The 24462-nt window shown below is 52.1% G+C and overlaps 7 protein-coding genes across 7 annotated transcripts; 2 read left to right on the top strand and 5 right to left on the bottom strand.

Moving 5' to 3' along the window:
* Positions 1-1241: 1241 nt before the first annotated feature.
* N7458_003261 (uncharacterized protein) lies at positions 1242-3490 on the top strand (the record flags this gene model as incomplete). The annotated part of the gene is made up of 5 exons (XM_056906644.1): positions 1242-1578; positions 1629-1824; positions 2110-2394; positions 2468-2718; positions 2778-3490. The coding sequence occupies 5 exons, from the start codon at positions 1242-1244 to the stop codon at positions 3488-3490; spliced, it is 1782 nt and encodes a 593-aa protein (XP_056770751.1).
* Positions 3491-5494: 2004 nt separating this feature from the next.
* hexA (putative Woronin body protein HexA) lies at positions 5495-7611 on the bottom strand (the record flags this gene model as incomplete). The annotated part of the gene is made up of 3 exons (XM_056906643.1): positions 5495-6512; positions 6877-7214; positions 7606-7611. The coding sequence occupies 3 exons, from the start codon at positions 7609-7611 to the stop codon at positions 5495-5497; spliced, it is 1362 nt and encodes a 453-aa protein (XP_056770750.1).
* A 2484-nt stretch (positions 7612-10095) lies between these two features.
* N7458_003259 (uncharacterized protein) lies at positions 10096-14374 on the bottom strand (the record flags this gene model as incomplete). The annotated part of the gene is made up of 2 exons (XM_056906642.1): positions 10096-14187; positions 14330-14374. The coding sequence occupies 2 exons, from the start codon at positions 14372-14374 to the stop codon at positions 10096-10098; spliced, it is 4137 nt and encodes a 1378-aa protein (XP_056770749.1).
* A 1211-nt stretch (positions 14375-15585) lies between these two features.
* On the top strand, positions 15586-16836 carry N7458_003258 (alpha/beta fold hydrolase; the record flags this gene model as incomplete). The annotated part of the gene is made up of 1 exon (XM_056906641.1): positions 15586-16836. The coding sequence occupies one exon, from the start codon at positions 15586-15588 to the stop codon at positions 16834-16836; it is 1251 nt and encodes a 416-aa protein (XP_056770748.1).
* A 126-nt stretch (positions 16837-16962) lies between these two features.
* N7458_003257 (ankyrin repeat domain-containing protein) lies at positions 16963-17736 on the bottom strand (the record flags this gene model as incomplete). Its single annotated transcript, XM_056906640.1, has 1 exon — positions 16963-17736. The coding sequence occupies one exon, from the start codon at positions 17734-17736 to the stop codon at positions 16963-16965; it is 774 nt and encodes a 257-aa protein (XP_056770747.1).
* Positions 17737-18849: 1113 nt separating this feature from the next.
* On the bottom strand, positions 18850-19671 carry N7458_003256 (uncharacterized protein; the record flags this gene model as incomplete). Its single annotated transcript, XM_056906639.1, has 1 exon — positions 18850-19671. The coding sequence occupies one exon, from the start codon at positions 19669-19671 to the stop codon at positions 18850-18852; it is 822 nt and encodes a 273-aa protein (XP_056770746.1).
* A 2522-nt stretch (positions 19672-22193) lies between these two features.
* N7458_003255 (Phosphoglucomutasefirst 3 domain-containing protein) lies at positions 22194-23909 on the bottom strand (the record flags this gene model as incomplete). The annotated part of the gene is made up of 1 exon (XM_056906638.1): positions 22194-23909. One exon carries the CDS (start codon positions 23907-23909, stop codon positions 22194-22196), a length of 1716 nt encoding a protein of 571 aa, XP_056770745.1.
* Positions 23910-24462: the final 553 nt, after the last annotated feature.

Below are 24462 nucleotides of genomic sequence, written 5' to 3'. Positions count from 1 at the left end.
TCCCACCTCTGCTGACTACAGACTACAATTGCCACAAATTTGGACTGATCCTGTCCACTGTGTACCTGCATTCTTACCCGTGAGCTTCCCGAGAACAGCCCAGTGAGTGCCTTGCGTCAGACAGCTCACCGCGCTCACAAAGCTCCCGGGATGCACAACACCATCACCATCCCATCATATGAGGTCAAGACTGGCTGTATAAGATGAGCTCGAAGGAATCGAAATCCCAATCCCTCTGTGAGACTCGGAAGTCTTGACGGGTGGAAAGTGACTCACTCGACCGTGTCAAGACAAAGCCCTCGAGCTCCGAAACAAGTGCAATACTGCGAGAGAGAGAGAGCTGCTCTGCATATCCATAGCAGTCGAAAATCACCGAGTCTCCAGCAATTGCAGCACTTTGCAGGACGAGGATTGCACCAACTCACTTGCCCACTGTACATTGAGCGAATCCCCACTTTGGCCTGAGGGCACCTAGCCTTCCTCCTTGCGGCTCACGCTGGAGTCTTGCATCTCGGACAAATGTATACAGATCCTGGACAACCTGAACATCTCGACCCCGCAGTTATTATGGAGGTCAATTGCAATGGTCATCTTGCCGGTGCTTGAAGTGCTCGAAGGGACGGAGGGGGAGGGCGTGCAGGATTAGCGTGTTCTGAAAGGCGGAAAGGCGAGGGAAGAGATTCTGCGTGGACAAGTCCTGGTCAATTTAGACAGTCTGAACCTCTCATCAATAAATGAAATCCGAATTTCACGACATTCTCAACTCATCCTCAATCTCCGTTCAGAAATGTAAGGCCCAGCGACACGACCAAAGGGCGGTAAAAAAAAAGGCGCGTCGAGAGGCGTCGAGTGTTCGAGAGCGGGGAAGGACGGCCGATTGGATCTTTTGGAGTGAGTCCCGTTCCGGCGCTTTTCTCCTTCTCTTCTTCTCCTCTGCAACCCCCGCCAAATCTCGCCCTTCTCACTTGTACTATGTAGTCATCGGGCTCTCCTTCGAGCCCTGTGACGCCCTACTTCAGATCAGACTGCGATTCTCACTATTGCCTTCCTCTCTTTCCAACCCCCCAGAGCTCTCAATCGCGCGTGCAGAGCTCCCTCGCAACCAGTTCTGCTCAGTACGAAGAATCCCTCCCTCCGTCAGACCCTCGCCTACGTCCACACCTCGAATCCTTTCCCTGCCTTCGATAAACACTCGCTTTTTCAAACCGGGCTAGACCCTCCCAAGGACCGATCACGCCGCCATGACGCCTCGTCGTTCCTCGCGGGCTCGCACCACCCAGCCCTCGCCGGCCCTCCTCCAGCACACCAACTCCTCTAGCTCCAACAACTCTCTCACTCGCGAGCGAAGCACCCGATCAAATCATAAAAACCCTTCCCCGCATGACTCGTCCGGTCATCGCTCGCAGTCCATCGACGATGCCGAAAATGGCTCAAGAGCCGACCTCCCACATACGCGCCAGCGCCAGCGCACCCGTGGTGACAATGATGGATCTCATCGCGAGGATGACGATGAGGATCCTGAGGAGGATGAAGAGGAGGAGATCACCCGCTGTCTCTGTGGGCAGCAGGACTACCCTGGTTTGCCCCCTCTCGTCGCGACGCCCTCGGTCGCGTTGGGGTGAAACCAGAGGACGGCATTCCCCCCACAGATTCGTCCGACCTGCTGTCCGATGATATTGGGAGTATGTTCATTCAATGCGATTCTTGCAAAGTGTGGCAGCATGGTGGCTGTGTGGGCATCATGGACGAGGAAATGAGTCCCGACGAATATTTCTGTGAGGAGTGTCGAAAGGATTTACACAGGATCCGCGGTGAATCCAACGGGTAAGTTTGAGAAAAGAGTTCTTTGGAATCCCTTTTTGCAGCGTTCACTTGATTCTTTCTTCGCTCTGAAGTCACTTGTCGAGCTGCAGCCAAGGCCGGTTCTGCTGGTGGTCACCATTGTGGTGACTCGAACTGGGCTCCTCACTTCAGTGCAACAGAAGCCCTTCGCGCAAACGCAGTGCTTCTGCAGCAAACCTTTGACTTTCCATCTTCGCTTTTTCTCTTTAAATTCATTTTTCCCTCACTTGGTTCTTCTCTGTGACGACAATGCTGACAACCCCGCAGCCAGCGCTCCTCTACCTACCTTCCCGTCGCACCCGCATCATCACCTGCGCCGTCTTCCCGGGCCTCTTCGCGAGATACTTCCCGGCGCTCCAGGGACCCCAAGTCCCAAGGCAGCGATGGTGCGTCGAATCCGAAACGGCGATCGACCATGAACAGCCGGGACGCTGCCTACGATGAGGAAGAACTGATCCGACGAGTGATTGAAGAAAGCAAAGAAGATACGAAGAGTATTACCGATGAAATGGCCCCGCGTTTGAACAAGCGAAGCCGAAGTGAAAGTGAATCGTGCGTTTCCTTCTGATGATCCCCATCATGGTGATTTGCGGTCGGCGGCTGACAATTATGATTTCAGAAACAGACAAGGCTCCAAACGCCCCCGAACAACCTCTCCTTCGCCTACAGCCGTGTCAAAGCAGAGCCTTCCACCTTCCCAACCTCCGTCCGATGATGAGTCCAAGTCGAAGGTGACCAACGGTACACGACGACAAAGAGCAGCTTCTCGAGGCCAGCGCGACAATGAGCCGACCAAAGAGCCCGAGGAGCCTGAGCCTGAAGTCCCGGAGACGGCCACCCGCCGGAAAGAACGATCTAACCGGCGCAAAGGAGATGGTGAGTGCCCTTTGACAAATCCCAATCCATTTTAGGTACTCACACGTCTTGACTTCCAGAATCCGAGAACGACATTGGTTCCCCAACCAAGGCTGCAGCACCAGCCCCTCCGCCTCCCGAGCCTGAGCCGTCCCAGGCGAGCCCGAATACTCCCACCCCTCAAGAGCCGACGCCCGCACGACCATCGACACGGAAATCTGGACGTCCCCCAGCTCGCCGCGGCGGTCGAGTCGGACGCAACCAATATACCAAGGACCGGGACACGAATGGGAACGGCACCGAGTCCCCGCGACGGGGTCAATCCCACGACATTGGAAGTGACTCGCCTCGAGTCGGATACGCCGGTATGAACGGCACACATATGAATGGCGGAGATACGGGCCGGCCCAGTAAGCCGCGGCACATGCACCCGCAGCGCACGACGATGAACGAGATGAAGCGGCGTGTTGCGGCCATCTTGGAGTTTATCTCGCGCATGCAGGTCGAGATGGCTGTTGCCAGCGAGAACTCGTCAACGCCAACAGGCAACGGTGATCGAGCGCAAGGTCTGCTATTGAAGAGCATGGTCGAGCAGATCGACAGTGCAATGGCATCCACCATCAGTGATGGCGGCGAGTCTGTGCCGGCGCTGACTGATGGCGATGGCGATGCACCCTCGACATCGGCACACGAAAAGGACTTTAAAGACTTGAGCAGCGTTGAGATGATGGACGTGCTCACGCGTCACCTGCTCAAGTGGCAGCAGGAGTATGGCAAGTTCGGGGAGCGATAGCGGCCCGCGTGTTACCTCCGGGCATGTGTGCTCGCGATCGCCCTACCTCCTGTCTGCTCCTGTCCAACCATCTAGCTGTTCCTACAACCATACGATACCCCCTTCTTCTTGTTTTAACACGGCCATCTCGATCTTCTTCCTTTCTCGACTCATCATCTGTCACATTTATTTCTCACCACTCATACGCGCTACAACTTCACCTCGCTCCTTTCGCGTTGTACATTATATATAAACCACGTGCTTCGTGGATTGCTTTGCCTTGCTGGCGTCTGTCTGCGATTACGTCTACGTCTTTTCATATCTCTCATACCGGACCGGCGTCATGAATCGATTCATATCTTAGGATGGCATTATACTGGAGAACGACAGAAACCCTTCAACGGGGGATGTCACGGGATTCCTCGAAAACGGCGTAAGTCATGAACTCAGACTTCATGCCCCTTTCATTCCGATCCCGCGACCCCCGACAAACCTCCAGCTCTCACTTTTTTCATTCAATTCTTGCTTCTTACATGTCCATCTTTACCCCCGTTATCGAAGTCACTTGGATCTTCCTGTCACGTTAATGCTTGCTTTGCTTATGGATTCCGTGGGAATGGTCTGCGCCTTTTTTTCAACTCCTTGTCTTCGTCTTTTGTGTACTTTTGGTGCTTGGATGTGGTGTTTTGGAAAATTGTGGATTTTGGTTTTTTATATGGATCCATTTTGTAAGAGGTTTTTTCCTCTAGGTAGTGGGATTTGAATGTCACTGCTCTTCTGTGGACTGCTACCTATCTTACCTAACCTTAGCTAGCTTCTTGGTATGTCTTCTAGTTCACGTAGGTCAATGGATACTACCTTACCTAGGACAGGTCCTTACCTCTAGCCTTCAGGTGGTGGTGACCGAAGATCGCCCACCTAATTACGTACATATGAGAATCCCAATGACCACCATATAGCAGTACCCCTCCAGTGTAAATTGCTTCCAAATGCATTATCTACCTAACCTACCCACTTTATGAAAGTAAAGCACCTTAAGGTATAGATTAGATTTCGTAGGAGAAAAGAAGTGGGCCGATGCGCTGACAGTTCCACGGATATATATCTCCACATTCTCCTCTGTACCCCGACATTCCAAGCCACGTTATTGAACCACGGCATGCCATTGGGGTTTAATTTAACCTCAATTGCAACAGTCGAACACCTCAAAGCATTATAGTCGAAGTAAATTACCATTGAAGCTTTAATTGGATCCATTGGCTTGCTGGACATTATGCTGTTTGATGGAAGCTTAAACTGCAGACTATGGATGGAATAGAAATATCGACGAAGGGCGTGTACGACAACCAGTATATCTTGAAGTATAGAAAAACTGGAGTTGAATTATTTGGAACCAGGATGGAAACCTGCAAAGATCAAAAAGTGGCAAATTCTTGTATTACATGGAAGCAGGGTGAGTCCTCTGGACTTGGGCACCGAGACATGATCGAATCTAAGTGCCTCACCATCACCAAGTCATGCCCGAAAGTCCATCAGGTCTCCACCAGACAACATATCCAGCTCCACTACGTATCGAAAACCTGAAAAACAAACACAAAACAAAACACCTATCTACAGGCGGGAGTTGCAATACAGGTCGGACCCAGTTGTATTACGAGAGCTTCAAGTTAGATACATGGAGAAAAGGCAGATACATTGGGAGTGTTGAGATAGAAACGTCCATCACATTTTCACCGGAACAAGTCCAACTAATAAATCACAACCGTAGGTCATATGGAGAGAGATCATCAGACAAAGGAAATAAGATAACAAAAAAATAGAAATAAAAAATCACACATAGGAAGGTTCATCACGCCATGGCCTAACTGTCAAACCCTGCCCAACCCGGGTGCCAGGCTTCCCCGTCTAAGACATTACAAAGGGAAGAAGGCTACCAGAGTGACAAGACATAGAGGCGACAGCTAGCCAGACCCATCGTTCAAGATCTAGACAGCAACCCAAAAGCCCAAGAAACAGACCAATGATTTACAGACGGGAGCCGTGGATGACCTTGAAGTCGACGACGAGCTCACGGCCACCGTCGTTGATGACGAGGGCACGGACGGAGCCACGGCCGTCGGCGAAGGCATCACGGATGCGCTTGAACAGGTGGCCCTGGGAGATGACGGGCAGGCCCTGCTTGACATCACCGGTCTCGGTCATGGCGACGAGCTTGCCGTCATCACGGAGATCGAGGATGCGGTAGGTCTTGTAGACAGGGCCGAGCATGGTCTGAACCACCACGGAGGGGGAGGGGTTGGAGACGAAGCTAGACTCCTCCTGGAGCTGGCGAGTGAACAGATCGACACCGAGGTAACGGTGCTGGCCAGTCTGGGGGGAGACCGAGATGCGGATGACCTGGCAGGGACGGCCCTGCAGGATGAGGATGTCACCAATGCGGACAAAGTGGCAGGGGATGGGGACGGTCTCGCCGGAGACACCGCGGTTGCGGGGCTCCACAATGCGGACCTCCTCCCGGACGCCATTGCTGAAGCGGGCGGGACCGCGCTCGTCGCTGACAACGACCTCCTCACGGTCGTGGTGGTGCAAGGGGTGCAGGACACGGTCGGCAGCGCGCTCAACGCCGCGGCGGAAGGAGTGGTAGTGACCCTCGTCGTCGTAGTAGCCCATCTTGCGAGATGCGGGAGTTACGTTACGGACAGTAGTAGTCTCGACCTTGATGTCGGCCTGGGGGGCAGAGTAGGAGGTAGAAGGCTGCTGGAGCTCGACCTCGCGACGGGAATACTCTGAACCTCGGTACGCAGAAGCGGGCTGAGGCTGGTAAGACCGGTCGTACGAAACGTCGACGGACTGGGTAGGCTGGTAGTCGTAGGAGTTGGAAGGCTCCTGGTAGCGACGGTCGTAAGAGACGTCGACTTCGTAGGTGGGAGAGGTCCGGCGACGGTACTCTCTCTCAGTGATGTCGAGCTGGTTCTCGACGGCCTGGTCGTAAACTTGGGGACGTTCCTCGAAGCGGACAGAGGATTCGCGGTTGTTGGCGTAGCTATAAGAGAGGAAAGGAAAAAAGAGAAAGATGTCAGCCCCGAGGTTCTTTTCTTCCAATAAAAAAGAAAAGAAAAAACAAAAAGGAAGTTGTAAACATATAAACAAAAACACGAGCTCCGTCACCGCTCATTGGGGGAAGTGGAGCCTGGTATTATCGTGACACGTAATTTCGTCTGGGGCTAGGATCCATAACCACTCTAGACCGGGATGGGACATCCGAGTCAAATAGTGGCTCCACCAGAGCAGCCCATTCGCCATGTCGCAATTCGCGGTCTGGGCAGCTCGGAGGGAGGGTGTTTTCTTCCTCCCCCCAAACCAAAACCAGGCAAAACAAGAAAGGAAATTCCCGAAAAAAAACGTACCGTTCACGGGTCAGATCAACCTCGGCACCGTAGTTGCGAGTCTCGTGAGATTCGTAGCGAGGAGTGTAGTTGGTACGATCGTCGCGCTGGATGCGGAAATCGACTTCTTCCTTTCCGTAGACACGAGGGTCGGGGAGAGGGGCAGAGGCTCGAGTATCTTCCCGTTCGACGCGCGAAGTGGTATCGAGATGAACTTCTCCCTCTACTCTCGTCTGAGTAGTTTCAGAGACAGCGTCACTCCGGTACGACGACGGGAAGACACTGAAGGGGATGGGGACGCGGGCGTCAAAGTCCAGATTGACTGACTTTGCGGCGTCCTTTCTCGAATGCCTTTCGAACTGTTAAAGAACAACTCGAAAGGTAAACAAGAAAAGACTTGACTGGGGGAAGTCTTTCTCGAAGAGAAGAGAGCTTTTGGAGAAGAAGGTTAGATCGTTGATCTAAGCTTTTCTGATAGATTGAAGGGGGGGGGGTGGCAAGAATGCTGGGGAAGATGAAGAATGGAAGATGGAAGAGAGGAGAAGGAGAGGTTCGAGGAATGGAAGAAGAGAAGGAGAAGGACCAGGGGAGGGAGGGAGGAGGGCGGCAGTGGAGGTTGGCTTATTTATCTCGCGGGCTCTTCCATTTTAGCTGGCGGGTTTGGTTTCTGTTTGTTTACTTTCCAGTCCGCCCCTTGGCCCAATCGAGCGGCTGATCGACCGAGGTTCACTTGGAACCAGGGCTCCCTACCATCATTATTTCTCTTTCACTAGGTTCTGGATTATGATTTGGGGTTACAATTGTCGAGTTCCAAGAGGGGTTCTTTTGCAGTACATTTTTTCTCGGTCCTCTAGAGATCCCTAATCTATACATAGTCACAATTGACCTCTTCCAGACCGCTCGGTGGGAATGTGGACACCTCCGATCGCTGGCATGCTGTCTACCATACAGTACATATACGTACGGTGTACGGAGTACCCTTGCTCAATTCCTCAATCGACAACAGCGCAAAAGAATACCTACTAATCTACTCCGTCCTTTCACATGGAGGCTGGCCAGCCCCAGCAGCTCCGCCTCAGCTCCCATGGAAACCGCCTCCATTGCCATGGCAACGCCACGGCCCGCGGGTCGATTCGGAAAAATCGGGGCGATCGCTGGAGCTCCACTGGTTATCTCCAGATTCAGTACGAAGTATCAGAGAATACATATCAACGCGTCGGGTTTGTTCTGATGGTGGTGCAATTGACCTCCGTAGAAGACATTCAGGCAAAACCAATGATTATTAGGGACACTCCCTCCGTTAAATGAGAAACCGAGCAATGGACATGAAACAAATAGCTCCATAGCACTGGGCCCCAGCTTTCTACAGTACGTGTCAGCTGTACTACTCCAGTATTATTGCGGTATCTCTGTACGGAGTATTTCTGATCTGTTCTCCTCCTCTCCGTCCAGCCACGGGCTCCATCGGTGGATCCCAAACAACACACCACAATCGTGGACCTAACAACACACTCCAGTTTCTAGACACTTCACTCCATACGGATACAATCATAATCACCTTCTCCGTACTCCGTACTTTCTATCCATGGTCCCCCTCCTGAGAAAGCCGTGCTCGAGTCCACCTACCACGACTCCGTACAATTGATGACCCTTCCAGCCCAACCAGCCCCCCTCAATGTACTTCCAATTGAACCCAATGGCAATTCCATTGGACTCAATCGCGCCCAATCATACCCAATAACAACACCCAAACACAGACTCCGTCTCGGCGAAATCAGATTTCAGGCAATCCTGCAGACGTCTAGACTGCTCGACGCGGTGGCGCTACTACACTCACCGATCTATACACATGCATTACGACCATAATTTACGGGTACATTGAATAATAATACCGAGGCTGGGAAACACCCCAAAACAAAAAGAAGTCTCGGCGCTAGAACGGCGTGCCAGTGCCAGTGCCAGTGCCAGTGCCATCGCCTCATCGCAGCACAGATCAGTCACGCAGGCGAAGCTGAACCACTGGACGCGGCGTGGCTGGGAATTTTTCAGGGTTTGGCGATCGTTGGTTGGTCTGTTGCTGGGGGTGCGCTCCACTGACGCGACTCCACTTTGCCCTCATCGCTCAATTGCTCATCATCTTGTGTGGTTACTGCTGGGAGGTGGATCTTCCTCGGTGCAGTAGTACATATGAGCCTGAGGTGAGAAGCACGGGCCGGTGGCTGGGGTGTGGTGCTGGCTTGAGCGAGAGTGCTCCGGGGTGTTTTGAAGCTAGAGTAGCCGAAGGATGGTGTCAATGGTAGAATAGCAGGAGGGCTTCATGGGATGGTTAATTCTGTTGGAGTGCAATCCTTATCGTATGCACTGTACGACAACACTTGATATGGGCTCTGGCTCCAATGGCAGCCCAGTGTACTCGCGTTCGCCTTCGCCATCTGTATACGCAATGCAATGGGTGCCTGATCAATGCAAATCAGGGAAATCGACGGAGAAGGCACGTCCGGTTCAAGTATTATCAAGATCGCAACACGAGATTTCGATTACCTGCTCCAGATCCAATTACATCTAAGGAATAAGGTCTAGAAATAGAACTGGGAAAGACGAGTACAGTCAACATGGGTCCACCTGACCACCACCTCAACGAGGGACAAATCGTACATGGGAAGAGAACCAGAATGAAAGTAAGAGCAGAAATCGACAGCCAGCAGAGAGAAACGAGGGTATCAATGTATATAGTACGGAAACTCCTCCCCGGCACAAGAACGAAGGATCCAGCGTAACGCCAGCGGGGACAGGACCTGGTCCGAGAGCTGGAGGAAATGGACATTTGTGTCCATTGGAACCGCCAGCTCAACCTAGAGCCCATCTGCCACCCGATAAAGAAGAACGAGTGTCATAGTAGAAACAAGAGTGGTCGGTTGTGGACAACGCAGGACAAGGCAAGACACAGATACACGCAAGACACGGACACAGGTGGCAGGCATATATCAATCATTAAAAATTAGATCCACTCGGGAAATAAGAACCCTCCTTCAGGGCTATAATACCAAACCCTGGTTGAAAAGTCAGAGTTGGGATGGAAAAATCAACACAGAAAGAAAAGAAAAAGGCGAGGCATTAAACGTGTACGGTGAGAATGATTCACCATAATGCTTCCCGAGAAGTGAAAGTGAAGTAGAAAACAAAAAGAGAAAAGAAGAATAAACATGGAAAAGACGAAGGCCTCGACAGACATTCATTCGATCATTTCCGTAAACCAAAGGCCTTTCGCAACAGTTGGAATCGTTTCTTGCGTCCAGAACCAGCAATGACCACATCGCGTGCGGAAACGCCCGGCTCCTCAGCTGTCGTGCTTGTGATGTCCGAACGAGCGTCATTGACATCGGTGACAGCCTGACCAGCTTGGGGCGGCTCGGGTTCTTCTTGGATAGTCGGGATAGCCCCGGCCCCCTCGTCGCCATTGACCGTGATGCTGCCATTGCGCTCGGCCTGTGGCGCCGGCGGCCCGACCCTAGTTGTCTGCAGGGGCGACGATTGGAGGGTCTGGCTGTGCTCGGGGATTGGCTCGGGCGTCTCGTTACTTGGCTCCACACGTAAGGGCCACTGATCACCACTGGTGGTCTGTCGCTTTGATAGCCGCCGGCCCAGCTTCCGTGGAGAGGTTGGTTCAGGCGGATCTGCGCTCACAGTGGTCACCACGCCACTGTTCCCATTCACCCCGTTTACATATGGCTCTCCACGTAACTGTTCGCGTTCCAGCCGCGATCGCTCAAGCGGAGTATCTCTTCGGGACGGACTTTCGACGTCGGCCTTGCGGATGCGATGATCCGGGTTCTTCGACTTTTTCAGACCGAGACGACTAAGAAAACCGGGTTTTCGACCTCGGGGAGGCTGCATGATGAACTCTTCCAGTTCTCGCTGGGTCATCCCCCGTTGTTTGGCCACAGCTGCTAAGCCAGACATGTTGGGGCTAGTCTTGTCCCGAGAACCAGGAGGTGCGGGATTCGGTCGACGTGCAGCCACGGCTGCAGCCTGCTGCTGACGTTCTTCTTCAGAACTATCCTCCAGGTCTGTCGAGTCTCCATCGTGATAACCTTGCCGGCGAGGGATACCACGGACAGGTCGCATAGCATTGTTGCCGGGCTCATCTTCATCACTGGAGTCGGCGAATCGGCTGCGGAAGGCCTGAGCTGGTGCTTCGTCGCCTTCCCCATCTGAATCCACGAAGCGCGAGCCTCGCATCGATTTCGGGGGCGCCTTTGTGGATTTTGCCCGAGACGCTTTGTTGTTGGTGGAGAAGAACGAATATCGCTCATTTCCAGCACCTGGACTTCGTAGAGTCTTTCGCATAGTCCCGGCCCCGGAACCGGAGGAAAGCGGCCGGCGGTCACCTGAAGAGTCTGCATGACCCGAGAAGGACGACATTTGGGGTTGTGTGGAACTGCCTCGCATAGTCCGACGCATAGAAAAGGAAGCGTCACCTCGGGTAGAAGAGCTGGCGCGCTTGAAGCTGCTTGAAGAGTCGCTGCCATTCGACATGGTACGGCGAAGGGAATTCGGGAATCTGGTCGAAGCGCCATTCGTTGTCCTCATTTGGAACGGCGCTCCCAGGGACACGGGTCGATTCTTGCCTTTGTTAGCATTTGTCGAAATGGTATGCGTGTCCCGTGGATGAGAGTCCTCATTAGAAGTCAAAGACAACGGTCGATTTTGCTTGTTGACAGTCGGTTGAATGGTTCCATTGTGTGATGAAGCTCGAGCCTGCGAATTTAGCGGCAGTGGAGGATACGCAGACTCGAATCCCCGATCAGCCGAAGGGGTCATGGGAGACTCGCTCAACTCGCGATTGACAGAATCTTGAGTCGGTGTGATAGAACGAGGGTCTTCCCTCGCTTGATCTGTGACATCTTGTGAATGATTGCCAATAGCTGCAATTCGATCAACAGGTTTCGGAGTGGTATCTCGGCTGTGACTTGTAGGCCCTGATGAACGAGGAATTGGTCCACTATCGACAATGGCATTGATCGAACCGAAACCATCGCCGTCCATGGCCTCGGGGGCGTCGCTGTAGACGCTATCACCTGACTCGCCTTCAGTGTCCGTGTCATCCAAGTGTGGCACAGCGCTCGCGATGGGTTGCGGCTTTGTCGTATCAGTAGAAGCCGTAGTCACCGTGCCCTTGAGATTGCGGTCAGAGCCCGACGCAGGGAATCCACCTGGAATACGGCATTCCAGACTGGACCGCTGCTCAAAGTTTGGCCGGTCACTGTCTACAGGAGGTGTAGCCGGCTCAACAGCAATAGCAGGCACAGGGAGAGGAGCCTCGGCATGCGCACCAGTGGATGGTGGCTTATCAGTGATATTATCAAACGCGACACCATCCAGCTTGGCCTCCGCTGCAGGCTTTTGCTGATACTGTGATGGGTCCCCAGTGACAGAAAGTCGCTCCAAGGCTGTCATATCATGGGGTTGTGCGGGTCCTTTCTGCTGAATTTTAGGGAGCATTCCTCCAAGAGCGTGATCATTCGAAAATGACAACCCGAGAGCCACAATATCATTGTCTGAAGAGCTTGTCGACTCGTTGTCACTGAACTCTGGAATTGTCGCTGCTGGGTGACCACCGTCTCGATTGCCTCGGACACTGCCGAATGACGGGAGCGCTGGCCTAGGCTTCATGACCTCGTCGAAGTTGTCGTCCCGAGTCATAAAGTCCAGTGGCGACCCTCGCTTCTTGCCGACACCCAGCCAGCTCATACGAGACTTGCCCTTGCTGGGTGGCGATTCTGGCACGTATTCTTCGGGAGACGTAGGAGGACTGGCCGCAACGCCCACAATCTCAGCCTCGTCGTCGAAGCTCACTTTGACCGGCCGTTTCTTCATGCCAACCCGAGATCCTTCGTCTGAAGCGACCGAAGTCCCATCTGAGATCTCACTGGGTGGTTGGAAAACGCGACCACCGGTGCTGACCTTTCGGTCTGGAGACAGTGAACTTCCGCGAGGGTGTTTCAAAGCCGACTTGACCGGGGACAAGGATCGTGACGGTGGCTCGTGAATTTGATCACCAGCGGCAGTCACGGAGAGCCATTTGGCGAATCGGGCTGATCGACCAGGACTGCTAGACTGACGAAGATGCGCGTCTTGCTGAGGTGTGGTGTCTCTTGAGGCTTTCGGCGAGGGCTGAGGGGACGGCTGCGGTGTCGAGACTGCCTCTCTGTGATCAATTGCTGCAGATGCGCTTGGCAACCGGATTTCGGTATTTTGAGTGGTCGAAATACTGGCGTCTGCATTCTCCGCCATGGGCTCATCTTCCTCGAGCACTGTCGAGGGCCATCGCTGAAGCCCAGCTCGAGAAGACAGTTGTTCGCTCCCTGAGCTAGTATCTACAAACGGAGCCGAGCGATCGATGCGCTGTTCCGGCACCGTGGGGACGGGCGCCCCATGGTCTACCCGTTCCACCTTTGCATAATCGGCATCCGTTCGAGGGCTCTTTTTCTGCGAGCTCAGTGCAGCAGCAGCAGCGGTACCAGCCGCAATACTTGCGGCTTTGACCGCAGGTGAGTCTTCCACATTTCCGCCCGCAGGAGCGCTGCTCTTTGTATTGCCGGATCTCTCGGAGACAAGCTGTCGCGCAGCAGAGCCCTCGTCTGGAGACTCGCGAACGGATACCACATCCAGGTTCATTGGACGATTTTCCACAGGTGACGTTGGCGAGATCGGTCGTGATCCCATCGGATATGAGAAATTGAATGAGTTTCGGCTGCCCGGTCGGTCTGTTTCTGGTACTGTGCCCAGACTTACAATTCGATTATGCGTTGATTGATGCCCTGGGCTACCGGGCTGTCCTCGATCCACGCTCGTCGGCGCACCGGACTGTCGCGGAGATGCCGGAGGCGACCTCAATGATGGCTCCATGCTGACAGCACGCCGGCCCGAGCCATTTTGAGGTGCAAATTTGGTTGGCAAAGACGGCAACGGAGGCACATCAACGGGAGTATGACGCCTATCGCCAGGGCCGGAGCTGGTGGATGGGCGATGAGGCGATGGCTCACGAAAAGTCCTTGCCGTCATTGAACTCGAGCTGTTTGACCGGCGCAGAGGGCCATTTACACTTGCGGCGCGACGGCCAGCTTGCAGATTGGTTGGCGACTGGGTTGAGGCCCGCCGTTGGACCATCCGCTTTGTCTGGACATTTTCTATCGGGGTTGGGGTGGGTGTGAGATTGCGCAGGGCAGCGGCAGCCGCAGCCGATGAAAGACTGTTGGAGGATGGTTGCGATTTCAGGAACGCATGGCTAGCAGCGGACTGTGCGGATTGCGATGCAGGTCCAGATAGTGGCTACCGAACATAGACTAGTTAGTCTTTGTCTAGGCACTGGAGATTCCATTGCCTATGGGGTCTAGCTTTGTGTTGCATAAAAGATATAGGATACAGTCCATCAAATATACATTCTAGTCTGGGTTCTCAGCGGGAAACGCACCTGGCGAAGGGAAGAGCTTCTGCTTCTTTTGCGACGGTTGAACATGATGGCTCACGCTGCCGAGAGCACGGGGGTATGAACGAAGGTCAGAAAGCCGACCGGACACTGCGTAAAGCAGCGCCGGGGTCCGAGGGTATGAAGTAGGATTCGAAGGAACAGGCGTTACAACTCGGCGATAGAAAGCTTCGAGGTGATGCGACACGAAGAAGTGAAAGATCGGATCAAGTGGAACCACGAGAGAGAAAAGGCCGGGCAGGTCGCATACGGTCGGAACGAACGGGGGGCCAAGGAACGAAGGTAGGCCAGGGAGGGATGGGGGGGGGGGTGGTGGAAGGGATTAGGGAGGATTAGAAGAATTTGATGGCGCGGGACGTGGAAAAATTGAAATCGGTCAACGGGGGAGAAGGGAGCCAAGCAAGAAAGTGGATGTTACATGCGGAGAGCAGCCCAGAGAGGTTCGAGGTTTTGGGTTGAGGAAACTTGCGTCATGACTGGAGTGCCTCAGGTACCCGTTGCGGACTTGGCATAGGACTGGTCCTGAGTGTACTAGTACATCCACGATGTGTATAGGCACAAAGGTCCATCCAAATACGCTCCAACTTTCTCTGTGGGAAAGGTGGTTCCGAATGTCTTTTGAATTGTCTTTTTAGATAGCCAGACAAAATCCCTTATTTTACCGTATATGACTGAGGAGATGATGTTGAACGTTTCTGAGTGTCAATGAAGGGGATTTGTCTGGGAGTATAGTTATCTAGACGGATGGACTATGTGCCTATCGAGTGATATCTGAAAGTATAGCCTATGGCTAATCTCTAAGCAGTTGGGTTTTTCGTTGCAAGGTTCAAGCTTGGAGGTGCCACTATATGACGACGGACTCGAACTTGGTACGTCCCCGAGTGAACCACCGAGTCACTCACTTCTTATAGTAGTTAGTAAGTATTTCTACTGTTGAACCTAGGTTCATGTCGGGAACTAGGGGACCAAGCGAGGGGATCTTCTACGTGATGAAAAACAGGCTGATATTTCCCCCGAATCACTCTCCTCTGATCGGCATAAATAGTTCTCCTGCCCAAGAATCAGATTCCCCTAGTTCTACCCTCGGATCGCGATTTATCAGTCTTCATTTTGACATCATTACTTCCTTACTGGACTAACCTATTTATACCTCTCTCCACACTGCACGTTCCGACCCAGTCCCGGCAATCCGGTAACTACTTCCAAGATTGGTCCCAGCCCCAAACCCACCACTCTCCACTATGTCGTCCCTGGATGCCACTCCTACAAAGGAATCACAGCCACAGCCCAGTCTGCCCCTCCCCGAAGGCGTCTCCAGTCGCCTAATCGAGACGCGCGATCTCACGTTCCACATTCTCGAGGCTGGCGCCACTCCCGCTCACGATCGGCCGTTGATCGTTCTCTTGCATGGCTTTCCTGAGATCGCCTACTCATGGCGTCGGGTCTTGCCCCAGCTCGCAGCTGCGGGCTTCCACGCGGTCGCGCCAGATCAGCGCGGTTTCGGCCGAACGACGGGCTGGGATACGCGAGCGTATGAGGATGTGGATTTGACAAGCTTTTCCATGACAGAGCTAGTGCGCGATATTGTGGTTCTAGTACATGCTTTGGGCTATCGTTCCGTGGCATGCGTTGCTGGCCATGACTGCGGTGCCATGACGGCTGCGACGTGTGCATTGATACGTCCGGATTTCTTCCGTAGCGTGGTGTTGATGAGCCACCCTTTCAATGGCAGTCCGACCTTGCCCTTCAACACTGCTAATGAAGGTACCTCAGAAGAACACCGTGCGGCTGCTATAAAAGGTGGAGGCGGCGGTACGGAGGGATCCGCAGCGGCTTCGGGGATTCACAAAGACCTAGCCCAACATGGCCGCAAGCACTATAAATGGTACTACTCGACACCACAGGCGAGTCCAGATATGTCCACGTTATCTCGGGATGAAATGCATCGCTTCTTGCGTGGATATTTTCATCTCAAGAGCGGATCCTGGCCAGGGAATCAGCCGCGTCCGCTGAAGAGCTGGACTGCAGACGAACTCGTTCAGATGCCGGGCTACTATATCATGCCAGTGGAAGCTACCATGCCAGAGACCGTGGACAGAGACATGAAAGATGAGCCCACACAGGGGCAGAGCTCCCACTCGTGGCTCCCAGACGATGAACTCGCAGTTTACGCTGGTGAGTATGTCCGCACCGGCTTCCAAGGAGGCTTGAACTGGTATCGTGTGCGCACTGCTCCCAACGGTCGATATACGCGAGACTATGACACCTTTGCCGGGAAGAAGATCGAGTGTCCATGCGCATTTGTCTCTGGCAAACAGGATTGGGGTATTTATCAAGAGCCCGGCGCACTTGACAAGATGACCAGCGGTGCAGTGTGCTCTGATTTCCGAATCCTTCGTCTGCTTGATGGAGTCGGTCATTGGGTACCTCAGGAAAGCCCAAATGAAGTTGTGCAGACCATCCTTGACTTAATAAGGGGACTGGGCAGGTAGATATTGGAGGGCAGAAGCTGGGCTAAACTAGAAAATAAGTATGATTTTATAGTACCCCCAACCCAAATTCATGCATGTTTTGCGGGCTCAAGGTCATATTGACAATGGTTTACGATACAAGTTCTGTCAACATCTTCGTCGCCGCCTCTGCGTCTTGGGCGTTGAACCCTCTGAGTCCTTACGCTCCACCTCCAGTTTTCCAGTCCCAAGTAACAACCTTGTCACTGTATCATGCCCTCTCATCGCAGCCCATGACAATGGCGTTCGGCCATCGAGATCCTTCAGATTTACATTCACATTCCCGGTCTCCAGTAGTAGCTTTACCACTGCATCATACCCTTGCTCTGCGGCCCAAGATAATGCCGTCCGACCCCGGGAGTCCTGGGAGTTGACATCTACCCTCCCCGTCTTAAGTAATAGCTTCACTACTGCCTCATGTCCCTCAACTGCTGCCAATGATAGTGGGGTCGCACCATCGGAGTCTCCAAGGTTCACATCCACAGTTCTTGTCTCAAGGAAGAGCATCACGATTGTCTCACGTCCCTCCACCACAGCCAGGGACAGTGGCGTCACACCATTAGATCCCTCGAGGTTTACGTCCACCTCTCCCATCTCAAGCAATAGCTTCACTATTACCTCACGTCCGTTCAACACGGCTAGGGATAGTGGTGTCAACCCATCAGAGTCCCTGAAGTTCACATCCGCCTTTGCCGTCTCAAGTAATAGCTTCACCACTCCCTCCTGTCCCTCAACGATGGCCCAGTATAATGGCGTTCGATTATCAAAGTCCGGGGAATTCACGTCTGCCTCCTCTGCCTCAAGTAATAACTTTACTACTGCTTCGTGCCCTTTCTCTGCAGCCCAAGACAATGGCGTCCTATCGAAGTGGTCTGTCACCATAACGCTAGCCCCTCCTCCGATTGACAATCGAGCGATATCCACGTTTCCATTTTTTGCAGCCCAAAAAAGTGCGGAACTCTCGGAATGCAGGGAATTGTATTGATAAAGCCATGGATTTAGGAGAGTATGGAGCCTCACACTGGTTCGAGACAACGAGGATATATCTTTCTCTGTTTCGAGGAATGTTGCCAGCAACAGAAGTACTTTCGTTGGATCGCTTCTTGCAGTACCTGTATTGTGAGAACTGCAAACTCGAGTGGTTTCCGGTAAGAGCTGCATCTAATTACACTGTAAGAATAGCCTCCAATGACATCGAACAAGAGGTCTCCAGGCCAAGAACTTAAATATCACTCCTTGTCACAAGGATACGAGCACAACACGGAGAGGAGAGGAACTCTGGCTGGATGGGTCCTGGCATGTTTAAAGTTCCGGAAAAGCAAAGCCGAATCCGATAAGATTCATTCAGATCATGGTAGCGCAAAACGCCATTCCCGAAACGTCAATAGCACTGGAAACCCAATGCTCCGACTAGAGTCGGAGTGAGCAACAAAAACCGAAAAGCTACAGAACACCAACAGAGCTGCAGATTGGACATAGAACGGGAAACTAGAGTCGTCTCCGGTAGATTCCTTTGTCCAATGGCACTGAAAGCACTCGACCAAAATTACTGAAGCACAGAGAGCCAATCATCGCGATTTCGGTCAAATTTCGTCTCAATTTTTGTATGTATGGCTGACAGGCGTCACGAATCCCCACGACAAATAAGGTTTCAAGGTCCTGTCACGTACGGGTCGTTCCCCTTCCTCTGACTTCGTTCGTTTCAGGGCAGGCCACGATGTTTTACAATATCTCCATGCGCACGTACATCCGTGTTGATTAATTCCCTTTCTCTCACTTCGTTCATTCAGAAAATAAAGAAATGAGGTAGGAAAGTAAGTATGGAAAATGAGTAAAATTTGTAAGGCTTTCCCTAATATATATGTAAAGTATTATACACCAATGAGGAAGACAAAAGCATGATCAATATCAGCACTGCGGAAGAGATGAAAAACCCGAGAGAATTATGTAGAGTATTAAATGTATGTTAATTGAGCAAGTATGTCAGCATAGGAACTAAACAGCCCCGTTTTCTTCATTGCACCACTCGTTTCGGGCACATTTGCGGCACTCGGTGCGCCCAGTGGGTAAGCCTTCCGTGTGCCTCCCGATGATGAATCCGCCCACTGACAGGTCGGCTAATTTCCCGTATGCCACCGCGTCAGAGCCGTCGGCAACGCACCAAGCGTAGTACTCCAACAGTGGGCGAGCCGTAAGTACCCAGTCATCAACCGATTTCCCGGCCCATACATCATTGGTCAGGCGGTAATACGACGCCCAGGCTTCATGGATATCGACGACGGAGCCAGTCAGTCCGTGGGACTTAAGTACACTGGCAAATCCGGGTATACTTCGCAGACCTACTCCCCCGCTATCTCCCAGATGCTCAGTTCCATAACAGTCACAGGTATAGCGGAAGTCGACGCGTTGCCACACTTCGTAGATAGCATACCTGGGGCCTAGCTGATGACAGGCCCAAACGAGCAGCTCAGCTATGACTAAATGGAGCCGCCCACTTTTGAAAGCCCTTGCTATAACACCCCTAATCGCAATGCCGGCGCTCACACCCGCATCATGGAGGCCACGGCCATACGCGTCCACGATCACATTACACCGCCTGGTCTGGAGACTGTCAAACACAGCGTCATATATGTCGTTCTGGATTATCCCCGCAACGGCTGAATCGTCGTGCTCCCTGCCGCCCCCAAGGACGTGTAAATTCGCGCGCAGAGTCTCAATACAGCCATCAATCGCTCTTATGTGGACGTACTCCTCACGGGTTGGGGCTGGTTCATTGACAGCCTTGGCAGGAGCACACGCGCCGACGTAGAAGAGCATCGCCCATTGCCCCAGTACGTATATCGGGCGAGGCAGCGTGCATGATCAGGCAAGCCACAGCCTCATCACTCATGAGATCCCAGGGCCAGTTGACATCGTTCCGAGAATCTGAATACGCCTTTTCACACGTGGCGGAGAGTAATATACTCTGGGTACTGATGCGTAAGAGGCTCGACGGGCGAAGGTCGGCCTCTATAGCCGCCTCCCACAGATCTGACCAGGCCCCGAGTGTTAGGAACTTGACCCAACCAGTCGTAAATTGTGTGGCCAGGCTTATCTTAGATATAATAAGCCCGAAGTTGCAATTCCGGTTGTGTAGCCTAGCGAAGCAGGGCTTGTTGGGGACAGAGGGGGTATGCGCCAAAATGTTTCCAACGTAAGTGTTGACGAAACCTACGTTCTGTACTGGTGTGCCCTCAATAAATCCGGCTATTATGTCGAGGAGGTATTTTGAGAATGCTATTGGCTCCGTGGCTGGCTGTTTCGCGCGAATTACAGCCTCCGGGATAGCTGGGAATGATGCTGGCGATATAGGATCGATGCCGGTGCCAGTGTCTAAACGAGTAAAAGCGCCTGTGCCATGTCCGACGTGACTGGGCTTGTCCATGTCTAATTTACTCGATAATCTTGAACAAGCCCTGTTTGCGACACCTAATAGTGTCCGTGTTGCATGATCTGCTACTGGTTGGTTGACCTCCAGCTGCTCCGCTAGTTGATCCCTAGCAGCCTGCAGCTTCGCGAGCGTTGCCCGCAGGTCAGCCATACTGGAAGTCGGCTGGCGATAGTAGTGTATTCGAGGGAACGAGTGGTAAAAGCCACACGATGATGTCCGTTGGCCAACTCGACAAGGTCTCTGAGAAGGGGGGGTCTGGGAGTAGTGAGGGCCACCTGACGTATGCTGAAGGTGCCTTCAAGGAACAAATGGCTATTAAAACTGTCTATAATGAGTCCAGTTTAGGGTGGCAGGAGTTCGCCAGGTGTCACTAGTAGGTATTGCGGACACCTGTTGAGTTGTGGCAATGGGGTGTTAAAAAGGCTTTCTAGTGTCGTTCGACTAAGACTGGGTTCATGTGAATTACTCTTCCTGCCTTTGACCTATTGAGGGGAAATAAGAGGTTTATATAGTTAATAAGGACGGGCCTTAGCCTTGTCTATGCTACGCTTAACTGGAGTGACTATATCAACACATGATTTCACTGTTCTAGGTCCAGCCTGGGAGAAGTAAGCCGTAATAAAATTGTCAGCTCCGAAATTGCAAGCCATGCACCTTCACCAGTCAAACACGGGCCTGATCTTCATGCTGCAGCCTCGCTTCTGCGCGTACAGCGCATTGAGGCGAGCAGTGGCCAAGGACTGTCACGCCTAGGATAGCAAATTTTAATTCACAAAATTGACTAAAAAGCTATCACATAGACTATGTGGGTTTGCTACATATGTTTCACGTGAGAATGCAATAGAATGATGGATTAGGCAGCTCTTTATCATGAACACGTAGGGCCCAAAGTCAAGACAACGCGTCATTATATACACATCCCGCCAAATGAAGAGTTACCTGGAACAGTTTTCCGCATAAATCTTAGCCTCTCGTTGGCTGAAAATTGTCAAAGAAGCAAAGACAAATGTCGTGTAACAAGGGAGCGGGGTTGCCATACAGTGTAGCCCTTCAGCTGAGCTACCGACCTGCTAATTATGTGGCCATCTATGCTAACCCTGCCTGCCGCTGAGGCTTAAATATTGATGCAAATTAACGCGCCTTCATTACGTTTTACATTTCCGGAGAATCTTATACCTCTCGGCGATTCGAGTATTCTCCGTTATCTTATATATTGACTCTTGCTAAATAGTATATCTGAATTCCTTTTAACAGGAACGGCCGGTATAAGCTATGAAATACTAAGGATTCACCAGCTAATGAGAGTAACGGAATCAAAAAGAGTAATGCAAAGAGATCAGATAAAATGAGTGCTGATTCAGCTGAACTAATCAACCGAACTTTATGGGGGTTAAAATGGCTATGAGAATACCAATGACTCTGGGGTTACAAGCCCGTGGGGCACAGGTATGGTAAAAGTACATGTAAATCAAAGAGGGGGATTGGGGGTTGTAGATCCTAGCCAGCCACAGTGGTATCTGATAAGTCAAACACTTCGGACGAACCAGAACACGTCTTGGCGGCGAAACTGACCAATCAGCGGCCAAAAATTCTCACGATTTTGCAGTACGAACGCAGCCAAACTTTGCGGGCAGCTCTCGCGCAGGTTAGTAAGCCCTTTACTCGTTCCTCGTTTCAGGCCATATCCGCCGCAGCACAGTTGATTTACACTCCTATACAACATCGTGATTAGATAAAGCAGTGCTACAAGAGACTCTTTTCGAAGCTGGTTTCGTTAATGTAGCTGGCCGATGTATTCGCTTTTTCAAATTATGGATTCATACAAGCAAGAATAGGCCGCGCCATGATCCACAGAACCCCACCCCAGTCGCGAGAACCCATAGATAACCCGGGAGAATATTGCCGATTCTTAGATCAAGCGTGCCAGTTGCCTCAACAAGCCATCAGGCTCTGCAATTCCTTGACTGCAGATATCATCCGCGCGAGCCTTGGTATCGCTGACAGAGTAGATGCGAAGCTCATCGGCATTCCCAGAAGGACGAATATGCGCGACATCACCATTTTTGAACGTGATACGAACTCCGTCGGTATAATCCGCTAGTATAACTGGAGAAAAGCCAGCTTCGACAGAGAAGACTTGCTGAAGCTCCTTACGAATCTGGAAAATATGACGGCCGTCACCCATTGTGATGATGACAGAGGGTTTGCCATTGCAGTCCAGCGGAATCATGCCATCCTCTGAATATTGAATTCGGCGTATATCCTTTTCTAGTGGCGATAACCGTTGTACAATCTTCGCACTTGTTGGCCGAGGAAAATTGCGAATGACTGCGGCCCGACTAAACCGGGCGGGTAGGGATTCGAAAAGCGCTGGGACAGTTGCTTGGCGCTTGCGTGCCGCAAAAAGAACGCATAGCAGAGGAAGAACTGCATCGCGTGTAGGCAGAGCGGGAAGGCTTCTACCCTCAAGCTGGATATCGGAGCCAGTAAGGAATCCGCCATTGGCCTCCCATCCAAGGACACGGCAGCGTCCTTTCTGAACAGCATGCTGCATGCCAGCAATCACGTAGGGGCTGCCGATTCTCGTCTTAGGCTCCAAGAACGGCTTGAGGGATCCACGGTCAATGGCATCGTTAGTGCTGATGGGGACGATCACTGCGTCGGCACCTAGGAATTCAGCAACGACCATACCCAGAAGGTCGCCGCTGAAAAAGCGGAGTTTGCCATCTTCCGGTGCCAGGAGAAGGGGGCGATCGCTATCGCCATCCGTGGAGATGACTGCATCGAAGCTTCCGCCTGTGCCGTCGTAGAGCTTTTGAATTGTATCAAGTTGAGCTTGATCAATCGCCTCGGTATCAATGGGGACAAAGGTCTCACTGCGGCCTGCAGGGAGCACTTCAGCGCCAAGCGCTTGGAACAGCTCAACTATGAGATCACGGCCGACAGCGGAGTGTTGATAGACCAGCATCTTCGTCCCTTGGAGCGTATCACCCTTGAAGAAGTCAAGGTACCGTTGGATATACGTAGTCTTCCCATCTGGGATAGGGGCCACGAGGGTTGAGTCGCCGTTACGAAGCATGCCTTGCTCGTCAAAAAGGGACTCAGTGAATGGCTGCTCAAGAATCATTTTTCGGACAATCTCAACAGACTCATTGATAGGCTGCTCATCTTTTTTCAACAGTTCTCCTTTAGAGGTATTCAATTTGTAGCCATTGCGATCGAAGGGAATATGACTACCCGTAACCATGATGCTTCCCTTCGCTCTTTGCAACGCGAAAAGTGTTAGAGCAGGGGTAGGGATAGCGCCCAGGCTGATCGGCCGCATACCCGCGTCCCTCAAAGCCTGCTCAACGGCCTGGCAGAGACCGCCACGGTTGGGCTCGACATAGTGAATTGAGCTGGGACGAAGGTCATATGCGTAGTAGAAGTCGTCTCCAGATTTAATGCCACCTTCAGAAGGTGGAATGGCTTGAAGATGGCAGATTTCACCGAGAACGTTGATGTAAATCTCCAGTTGAGTCAAATCGACGATCAAGCCACGTCGACCGCTAGTTCCGAATTTGAGTGGCTGTGGTTCATAGGCGAGGTGAGCCCGAAGGGAAGACTTTGATGAATCGATAGACATGTTTGGTAATAATGCCAGCCACTGTGGTCCTTCGCTAACGAGGGGAAAGAAACTTTGAAGGATGATCAGGGAATTCAGTTTCCAAGACTCTCTTCGACTTCGACCAAGCTTTCACCGCTCACGGCCGTCTGTTTACCACGTGCACATTGGCGAACGTTCATATTATCTACATGTTCTCCACATTTTTTTTTCTTTTGTAACCTTTTGGTAAACAGCTTGAAGCCTAGCTATATTAAAGTCTTGAATTAGTCTCCCTTCAGATGATTCGGTCATTTAAAAATGACCCAAATCCATTGGCTGCTTTATATTCTTTGTTCAAAGTAGATGGTAGTAGACTATATTTCTAGATAGAAGCATCTCAGGTAATGCTCGACAATGACCCATTTCCGGGGATCTATAGTAGAAGGGAGCTCCGGCTTAAGAACAACAGAAAAGCATATATACCAAATAATGTCCAGCAACTCTTGGCGGTCCCCTTCCGTTCTAGTGCTCACCCTCTCGCCGCTTTTGTTCACTGAGTAGAATTGAGCACGCCCCTGATCAACCTGAGCCT

This window comes from Penicillium daleae (genome assembly GCF_028827525.1).
Source record: "Penicillium daleae strain IBT 16125 chromosome Unknown utg000002l_segment0_segment0, whole genome shotgun sequence".
Taxonomy (NCBI): domain Eukaryota; kingdom Fungi; phylum Ascomycota; class Eurotiomycetes; order Eurotiales; family Aspergillaceae; genus Penicillium; species Penicillium daleae.
Note: the sequence above shows the minus strand (reverse complement) of the source record. Positions and strands in the feature narration are given on the sequence as shown.